Source organism: Carassius auratus, chromosome 14 (assembly GCF_003368295.1).
Source record: "Carassius auratus strain Wakin chromosome 14, ASM336829v1, whole genome shotgun sequence".
NCBI lineage: Eukaryota > Metazoa > Chordata > Actinopteri > Cypriniformes > Cyprinidae > Carassius > Carassius auratus.
The window spans coordinates 17,135,627-17,145,941 of record NC_039256.1 but is presented as its reverse complement, the minus strand read 5'-3'; the positions used below and the strand labels follow the sequence as shown (position 1 = coordinate 17,145,941).

Below are 10,315 nucleotides of genomic sequence, written 5' to 3'. Positions count from 1 at the left end.
TACACACTGACAGGACGAGAGAAGTCACGGCTGATACTGAGATGCTTTCAGTGATTTAGAGAAAGAAGAAAAAGGCTGTGAACAAAAAACGAAAGCCAACCGGTTTTCCACCAGGTAGCAGAAGAGAGAGTTTGTGCACTTCTTACATTTCCCTTTGTGCACATTTGGCAATATAAAGTGGAGTTGTGAGCCAAAGCCGATGTCTGAGGCCAAAAAGATCCTGTTCCAGTGAATATGACACAGGAGTCCGTATAAAAAAAAAAAAAACTTCTCAGGCAGTAAATGCTCATTGTAAGTTCAGTTTTCCAGTCCAAATCCTTAGGTTGAAACCCGCCGAGTCCAAAGAACTGATCTTAGTTCAGCATCAAAAGATGCATCTCACAAAAGCTTTTTTTTTTTTTTTTTTTTTTTTTTTTGCATAAACAAAACATTTTTAGATTTCTTTTTGCATTGTTGACATTATTGTAAAAAAAAAAATCATAATTGCACAATCATAACTGCATTGTAGTGTGATGTGTGTGTGTGTGTGTGTGTGTTTTAAATTTTATTTGTATGCCGTTAAATTACATTACATACATTTTGTTCAATTAAACAAAAGATAATTTTTAATAATTATATAGTATTAGGCAAAACATTTGTATAAAATAATTACAGTAGTGATAATTAAGCACATTTCCCTTCAGATTTTAAGGAAAATCTTAAATAATGTCACAATGACAAATAACCTTAATGGGTCTCATTTTCTTTATGCAAAACATTTTTTTCCTTTTGATTTTGGGGTGACGTTTTTGTGAGATTCACCCTAAAAGACAAGTTCCACCATTCATCTTGAAAACACAACCTACTTCATCAAGTTCATGTTACCTGATAATACTGTGGGTTGCGGAACCAGAAACTGCAATGTCAAACATTTAAAAGACAATTTTGTTGACAGAGAAGATTTTCTTTAAACATTTATGAAACATCTCTATATTGAATGCGCTATATAAGACGATTTTAACTATAAATGTTTTACAGCTATAATTAATTCATCTCTGTGTTTAATGTATGCCATCTTAGTGCAATATTTAACATGCTTTCAGCATAAGTTTTGTGTGGCAAATGTTAAATCTCTTAAGATTTTTTCTTCTTAATTCATGCTCATAATAACATAACTCTGGTTACACTGTGTTCATTTCTGAACCCTTCCCCAAAAAATCTCATTTTTAAGATAATTAACAACATTTCCCTCCAATGCAAGACAAAAAACATGGAATAAAAATGATAAAGAACAACAATTCCTCAGTCAATATTTATCAATATGTAACATGACATTCAAAACATCCATACAAAAACTGCACACATCGATTTAGCTAAATCGGACATTTGTTAGAAAACTAAAAACCAATAGACTGCAGAATCCTCTGCGCGTAAATTAATTATAAATATTCTCCTCAGCCAGACTGAACACACTCTGACAGATGATGGGTTAGTTAAATTACTGTGAATGGTTAGATCTGTTTAAGGCTTATGAGCTGTTTGTTCTGCACTCAACTAGTCTGTGTAATCCAGCAGGGGGCGACATTCACTCGATTGGTTAAGGCAAAATACAAGTTTCATGTGACTCTTCTCTTCCACTGCACTAGCAGAAAAAAAAAAACTGTTTCCTTTCAAGATACTTTGCATGAGTAGGAAGACTTAAGTTTGATGCGGATATTAAAGTCGGTGCCCCAAGGCATCTTGCTAGATAAAGACCAAACTCTCCATTGGTTGCAAAGAATCAACGCGAAAGAGAACAAATATTGTGCTGTAAAGACAACTATGTAAAAGTTAACATTAGTTCATTTCTCCCAAAAATGGAAATGCAATCATTCCCGTTTGGATGATGAATTGCACCCAAGGAGAGCTCGGTGCTTTATGCCGTGGATCAACATCAGGGATGCTCATGCACTTAATTTCTGTTGAGTGAGGCAAAGTCCTGTTACTTTAACAACCAAAGACAATGTCCAAGCCACGTCGCAGCACCAGAATTGCCCCGCTGCTGATTTATGAACAAGACTAGTCTTGTGTTTCTGAAGTATGAACTGTTTTGTATTATTTCTGAAGATAAGGTAGACATCAAAGGTTTGGAATTATTACAATTTTACATTTATGGAAAGAATCTCTTATTCTCACCAAGGCTGCATATATCTGATTAAAATACATTAAACAGTAATACTGTAAAATATTTATATAGTTTTAATATATTTTAAAATGTAATTTATTCCTGTAATGCACAGCTGAATTCTCAGCATCATTACTCCAGTCTTCAGTGTCACAAGATCCTTTAGAAATCATTCTCATTATTATTAAAGTTGAATATGTTTTTTTGCTTCATATTTTTGTGGAACCATGATAAACTACTATACAAAACGTCTGAATTAGAAAAAAAAACGTTGTTGTTATCAATGGTAAAGTTGTGCTGCTTAATTTCATTGTGGAAACCATGATTACATTTGACCAAGTTTCTTTATTGATGAATAGAAAGTTCAAAAGAACAGCATTTTTATTGATCAAATAAATGCAGCCTTGCTGAGCAAAAACATTAAAAATAAAAAAAAAATCATAACCATTTATATTTTCTTATGATGTAACTGAACTGTTATTGTTTGTTTTATTTTTTTTATTTTTGCTGTAATTTCACTTCAGTTACAGCAACTGTGGATTGTAGTCAGAAACCATTAATGTCTTCCTCCCAGTTTAAGGTAACCAGACCCAGTTTCTATCAGCACTAACAGTCACTTTTTCAGTTGACTTTTACAGTTTTATCGCAACTCAAAAACAAACTAAAATTACCACCATTGGAGGGAAACCAACCAACCTCACACAAATAAAATACAAGGACAAGACCCTCATTTTCAGGCATGGTAACGTTATTTTAGTAAAATAACACAACCGAGCATTTTGTTTTTTCTTTTTTGAAAATTAAGAAATAAAAAGCGTAGATGCTTCATTATTTGAATTAAATGAAACAAAAAGAACAAGTGCTGCACTGCAGTATGTGGGTTTCTCATAAACGCAAAGAAAACCAATTAAAAAAGGTTTGTTATGAAAAATTGACATAATAAAAACAGTGATTCTAGACATTATTAATACTGTTTCACTAGATGGCAACTGGGTTTTTTTAGTCTTATAAAAAGGACATCACTACGAAAAATGCATCAGGCTTTTTAAAATATGCAGCGCTCCAATATAAAGTGCTTCATTACATTGTTATTTCATTGTTTTACAGTTTCTTATTAAAATATTGTATTCCCTGGAGTGAAACCATAGTAAACATGTTACACATTGGTAAAAATAAACATTTTGGAATGTCTTTAAAAAGTCCCATGGGCTGATTTTGGTCAAGCAGAGCTTGTCCCGGGACCCTACAGGAAAGAAACACGTTATTAGTCTTATTACTCCTAAACATACCAACAACCAATCAACTCATCTGGATCTGGAGGAGTTATTCCACTTCAATCAATTTCAAGCAGCAGAATGAAAAAATTGGTTAATTTTTTTTTTAATTGCATCAGAAAAAGCAGGTGTGTGAAGCATGCATATGGAGCATACGGCTGTTATGATGGATGTTAAAGGCTGTCTTGAAACCAGATTCTCAGCCCTAAAACACATCAACACTATTCATAGTAACAGAATTTCAGGAACATGGGAAGTATATGGGCAGTTGACAAATGTATTGTGCACTTTTAAAAACGATCATGAATTTCTAAAGCAACTGCATGTAGTTTTGTGTATTTTTGCGACTTCTGAGTCCCCTACAGCTGAGTGGAATTACAGTCGTATTTACAGTGGATAACTGAACATGTCCAATTGTTGTTGACATAAAAAAAATCCACACTTTCTGCTGAATTTCGTTTCCTGCTTACCAAACATACATACTCCCATAGCAGACACATGGAATGTTTTTGCTCATCAAATGAAAGTGGAGCCTAGTTTGTGCAAAAAAAAGTATTCATGTAGCTTCATAACGTTACGGTTGAACCACTGCTGTCACATGGACATTTTTAACAATGCCCTTACTACTTTCAGGGCCTTGAATGCATCTATTGCATTGCTGTCTCTACACAGGGTAAGAAAGCTCTCGGATTTCATAAAAAATATCTTAATTTGTGTTCCGAAGATGAACGAAGGTCTTATGGGTTTGGAATGACATGAGTGTGAGTGTTTTCGGGTGAACTTTCCCTTTAAATAAAGCATGAATTGTCATGATCAGTGATCAGGGTCAGATGGTTTTCTTTTAAACTAACTAGACATCCTACAATACACTGACTAGTCAATTTGAGGAACATCATACAGAAATGATTAACATTTCATGTTAACAACCCATATACAGTCAGTCCTAATCTCATGCTACCAAACAAACTGTCTCCCTCCTGACCCACTTATAATTCTAATAGTGAAGCTGCATAATTTTCCATTGTTTATCAAGAAAGCAAGGAGTCTTGTGGTTATCAGCTAATTTGCTAATTGAGAGTCGTGGAAATATGAAGATGAATATCAGCGTGAGAGATAATGTCTTTATTTTTCTCTACTCTTCTTGTTTTTCCAGCTTGGTAGTTTCAATTATCTTTCCTCCAAATAGCAACATGGTGATTTTAAGGCAATGGATATACAGTACAATACAGTTTATAGCTGCCATATGAGTTCAAGACAGTCAATAAAAAAAAAAGAAGAGGCAAGAATGGAATGAAAAAAGATGAAAAAATAATAATAATCCACAGATAGAAAAATAGAAGTTCATGCTCTGTTCGTGCGATGCATAAAAAGTATAGATGGAGTGATAGATGGATGGAAGGAGGTGAGGAAGCGTTAGTCAGCATGCAGCAGCAGCCACCGGCGTGTTCTGGAGCAATGTGACCAGGAAGAAGAGGGTGGAGGTGGGCAGGCAGACAGACAGGAAGATGATCATGTCTTGTGTGAGGCAGAGCACCAGTGTGTGCTCCGACAGGACCCAGTCCATCAGCACACACAGCAGCAGGTAGTACAGGTGGAACTCCTGCAAGGCCTGCCACTCCGCCCCTGCCCCACCCACGTCACCACTCACCATGGCCTTAACCTCCGTCAACTCTACCTCTTCCTTGGGACGGGCGCGCTTGCTGCGCCCCCGCTCCTCCATCGCCATTGACCTCCTGCTGTTCTCCACAAACTCCTGCAGGAGAGGAAAGTAATAAATCAAACTATAGTCCAGTACAACTGCTTCCTAGAGGCTGTTGTCACACTAGGTTTGATATCTTAGTCTGAAACCCACTATCCCTGCAACCGTTCGCTTGGGTGAACATGCAAATCATATCTCAACCCCCAAATAATACAAGTAATAAAAGATTATTAGCTTATGTAAGAAGCATTAAGACCTTTCAATGATAATTAAGCAAAGAAAATTCCCAGATATTCACTACTGTAACGTGAAAGAAAATCTAATACCGGCAGAACAAATACTGTAGATTATATATAATGTTTTTTAATCACTATAAATTAAAGACAGAACATAATATCAACTTGTATAAATGCACATATAGGTGCGTGTAAATTAAATACATAAATATAAATTGAAAATAACTAGAATTATTTTATTTAAAACATCCAATATGTAAAACATCTGGATTTATTATCTGATGACAATTATTCAAATGCAATAGTTTTAAAACGTGTCTAAATATATGTAAAGAAAAAATGGGGTTAAATGTCTGTTTGATGCAAGATGCCTTGCAAGAAATGCTTACAGTAAGATCTATTATTTGGAATGTTGAAAAAGTGATTCTTTAAAAGCATTTACACTGGAAACAAAATATTGGTGTAGATGAAAAATAATTCACTCAAAAATTGATAAAAGAAATTGTGCGAATGAATTACATAAAAATGAATGTCATCAATAGCAGATCCCTTCCGCAACTTTCATAACAACAGCAAATTCTATTCCACATTCCTTGCACCAGAAGACCATTTTCAAGCAGACTAGGCTACTGTTCCTCAGCATCCAGCTGGAAAACAGCTTTCCCACCGAAAACATGCTGAAATGGAGCCAGTAAGTGCAGACTGAACAGATATTTTCACCCAAAGCAGCTCTGAGAAAGAAAACAGCTGACGTTCTAAAGCTAGTTTTTTTTGCTACAACCTTTACTGCTAGCGACTTTGCATTTCTGAGGTTTCTGTGCAGCACCTCAAGGCTCAAGCCTTCTCCTTTGATATCTCAAAGCTGTTGGCTACACCATTTGGCTGACGATGTAAAAAAGTAGAAAGCAGCTTTAAAGGAGTGCACAAGAAACCCCCCTTGTGAGTTTTTCCCCTTGAAAAATCAACGAGCTTTTCAAAACAAAAGTTGAAAGTTGTCCAAAGAGAATATCTGGGACACCATCTGAATCTTAAAATATTAACGTATCCAGGCCAGCAGAGAGCCTGCATTCAAAAGACGAACGAAGCTACAACACAAAACAGAAACGTGACTCAGATGGCAAGTGCGCTCTCAACACTGAGACTATTTATGGCGTTCTGATCCAACAGCAGACATGAGAGAATTGCACAGATTCTCTTCAGCGGTGACTCACCATCAGGGCCTTGTCCATGTAGAACTCCCTCCCGTGTGTGCCGTTGTTGTATTTGGTGTCGATGGCAAAGCAGAGGAAGAGCACGTCCACCACGATCTCGAAGATGGACAGGAAGCAGTGTGCCACCAGGAACGCGAACAGACACACGATGATGAGCGGCAGGACCCACTCGGTGTAATCTCTCTGATAGTTCAGCGCTAACACCCCAGAGAACGCCGTGCACGCCACAATCAGGATCTGCACGGGGAGAAATATGCAAATGATGATGTGTCTTTTAGGCTTCTTAACTAGTTCATCCATCAAGACTTGCTTTGAAATCTAGCTTCATAAATAAGATGGCTGAAGTGACTTAACCTAAAACATGGTGTGTTAACATGAAAATTACTGTCTGAACTTATTGCTTATTCTTGAGGCTTTTAGTGCATGTCTGTTAAACTTTTGGACTTCATATTCATCAATCAAAAAGCTTGAAAAATTGTAGCATGGTTTCCACAACAAAATTACCGTATTTTTCGGACTATAAGTCGCACCTGAGTATAAGTCGCATCAGTCCAAAAATACGTCATGACGAGGAAAAAAACATATATAAGTCGCACTGGACTATAAGTCGCATTTATTTACAACCAAGAACAAAGAGAAAACATTGTGGTCTACCCCTAATAAACATAGAGCGCCCTCTCTCGGCTGTAGACGGTAATGTTTTCTCTTGGTTAATTTCTCTCGGTTAATGTCAAATTAATTTTGATAAATAAGTTGCACCTGACTATAAGTCGCAGGACCAGCCAAACTATGAAAAAAAGTGTGACTTAAAGTCTGGAAAATACGATAGTGTTTCAAAGTTGATAATAATAAGAAATGTATCTTAAGCAGCAAATCCGCATAATAGAATGATTTCTGAAGGATCATGTGACACTGAAGACTGGAGCAATGATGCTGAAAAAGCAGCATTGCATTAAAGAAATAAATTAAATTTTTAAATATATTATAATAGAAAACTGTTATTTTAAATTGCAATAATATTTCACAGTATTGCTGTTTTTACAGTATTTTTTATTCAAAGAAATGCAGTCTAAACTGCACTATTCGAATAACAGTTTAGCTGGCTACCTTTATCTTTTTTTTAATACTTAACGACCACTATCAAAACTCATCTGTCTTTCACCTTGCCCAGGAAGAGAACACAATCTCCAATGGTGTTGATGGTTGCCACCCTAAGAGCGTTTTCCACCAGGATCATGAAGGCGTCGCGGGCCGAGGTGCAGAAACTGGTGCTGTTTATGGCCGTTGCCGCATATGCATTCTTGAAACAGATCGCAAAGATTATACATCAAACACAAAGAGCTACAATTTCGACTTCAATTTGTACTGTATAAGTTATCCATCGACTAACCTACCTGATTCAAATAATTGAGGCACTTCTCCAGACACCACAGACAGCAGATACAGGCTTTCAGCATGCAGCGTGCACAAGCGTTTTCCTGAAACAGAATCAGAACGAGCGCAAATATTTTCCACAGTGCATATCTGATGCACATTTGTCAGCCGCTTGCTTTATGCTCCAAATCTGCCTCTTTAAAGCTGGCACTGTTATCTATTAGAGTTCATTATATTCCCAAGATCCCCAGCCATATATCAAGTAAATGATACGTCACCTAAGTGGAACCCAAGAGGACAGTAATAAATTGCTTTCAGTACTATCTTCAAAAGATACCCACCCAACACACCAAGATAATACCAAAATAAGTATGTAGAAGAACATTTTCAGACAAGTAAAGTAATGATCACCTGACTGCTGATTCAAAAAGCAAAAGCCAATTCAATATATTTTTCCACTTAGCTTTTAGCCACTGCATTATTCATAAAAATGGCAAGTCAAAATTGAGCCCATTTACTTTACTGATTTTATTGTGCATTATTTATTAGTTAACACCATTCTAAAGAAAAATAAAAACGAAATTGTTCACCCAGGATTACCATTAATAAAATTAAAACCATAAAAAAATTAAGATTTGTATTTCTTAAAATATAAATTAAACATTAACTAAAATAGAAAAAGAAATTAGAAAAAAAACTATTTTCTTTTAACTTTAAGTATTAAAATAACTAAAACTAATAAATAAAAACTATAGACATTCAAAAAACTGATAATAAAATACAAATAACACAATGAGATTAGTAACCATAAAAACATTTGAAAATAAAATCAATTCTTAACCATGAAAACATTTAAATACAAAACTCATATTTAGCATATAATATTATCATGATACTCCTAAGTCCCTTATGTTAGTTAATTGTGTATGTAATAGTCCCAAAAACTCTGATGAAAACTGTGTGCCATAAGCATAAATATGCATGACATCAGTTAAGATTCCTGCAACAAGAGATATTTGCAATTTAGATCCAACAACCCAAGGACACGTCAAGCGAACTGCCTCCCTACCTTTCCTTTGAGTTGGTTGTGGATGTACATGAGAATGAGGCGTGGGATCTTGACGAGGGTGATGATGAAGGAGCCCTTGGCCACAGTGCCCAGGTGATAACGCACCAGCCGCAGCACCGATGACAGGATGGGCGTCACCGGGAGTTTGGTTTTGTCCCTGCATTGATAAGAAAATAAATAACTGCAAAAAACAAATGCAGTCTTCTTTCCAGGTGGCAACTGTGAGCTATTTCAAGAACAACTTCATGAATACAGGATAAGTTGAAGACAAGTACAAATATAGGCTTATAGTCCAGCCAAAAATAAAAATGTGCTAAAATGTAGTCACCCTGGCCTCAGGCAACAAATTTGCATAAATTTAGCATTACATGATTTGTTCACCAATGGATCCTCTGCAGTGAATGGGTGCCGTCAGAATGAGAGTCTAATCAGCTGATAAAAACATCACAATAATCCACTCTAGTCCATCAATTAACGTCTTGTGAAGCAAAAGGTCCAAAATCCATTAACACATATTTTAGCCTGAAGCAACGGTTTGAAGTTATACATGGAGATAAACTGGAGTTGTGTGGATTATTGGGATGTTTTTATCAGCTGTTTGGACTCTCATTCCGACGGCACCCATTCACTGCAGAGGATCCACTGATGAACAAGTGATGTAATGCTACATTTCTCCAAATCTGTTGAAATTAAGAAACAAACTTATCTACACATTTTCTTGTTAAAGGTGATGCTGTTAATATACAGCATCCCCTTTAACAAGAAAAGTGGTATTTGAGGGCATTTTTTACAAAATATACAGACCTTGTGAAATAGTAGGTTACCACCGCACCAGCTACGGTCATCTGCTGACAAGCCAGGATGAACTCACTGATCCAGATCAGTCCCACTGCGTGGTACCAGGTCATGTACTGCAGCACTCCTGTGAGCCTGAACTCAACCAGCCCAGTATCCTCGCTCTTCTCGGGGTTCCCTGTGAACACAAGTGTACAAGCTAATGCCTGAGATTACACATTTAAAATGAGAACGAGATGCCCATGCAAACTCGGTTCATTTGTGCTGCAGTATGTAAATGTCCTACATTATCTGTACTAAATGACTTGAACAGAAGGCTTGCACACATTACGTCTGAGAAAAAAAGCTAAGCGAAGCAATTCCTAAAATTGTTCATATTTCCTTTTGCACATCTTTACTTCAAATTATGCGTTAAAGTTATTTAAGGGACAACCAAATATAATTACATGATGAGTGATAACAGACTGCTTTTAAATAAAAATAACAAACCTAATAACTTGATTATGTTTCCTGA

General features: G+C 36.2%; 2 protein-coding genes across 4 annotated transcripts in view; one reads left to right on the top strand and one right to left on the bottom strand.

The window, feature by feature from the left end:
- Window positions 1-10,315, top strand: part of LOC113113858 (RING finger protein 44) — a 1,123,463-nt gene that overhangs the window by 1,048,093 nt on the left and 65,055 nt on the right. The gene's annotated exons all lie outside the window — the stretch shown is intronic.
- Window positions 3,393-10,315, bottom strand: part of LOC113113850 (choline transporter-like protein 1) — a 29,849-nt gene continuing 22,926 nt past the window's right edge. For all 3 annotated transcript variants that reach the window (XM_026280362.1, XM_026280363.1, XM_026280361.1), the window contains 6 exons: window positions 9,811-9,979; window positions 9,007-9,163; window positions 7,958-8,041; window positions 7,726-7,863; window positions 6,564-6,800; window positions 3,393-5,170 (listed from right to left, as the gene is read on the bottom strand). In XM_026280362.1, the coding sequence (XP_026136147.1) occupies window positions 4,835-5,170; window positions 6,564-6,800; window positions 7,726-7,863; window positions 7,958-8,041; window positions 9,007-9,163; window positions 9,811-9,979 (1,121 nt within the window). In that variant the 3' untranslated portion in view covers window positions 3,393-4,834. The remainder of the gene's footprint in view (window positions 5,171-6,563; window positions 6,801-7,725; window positions 7,864-7,957; window positions 8,042-9,006; window positions 9,164-9,810; window positions 9,980-10,315) is intronic.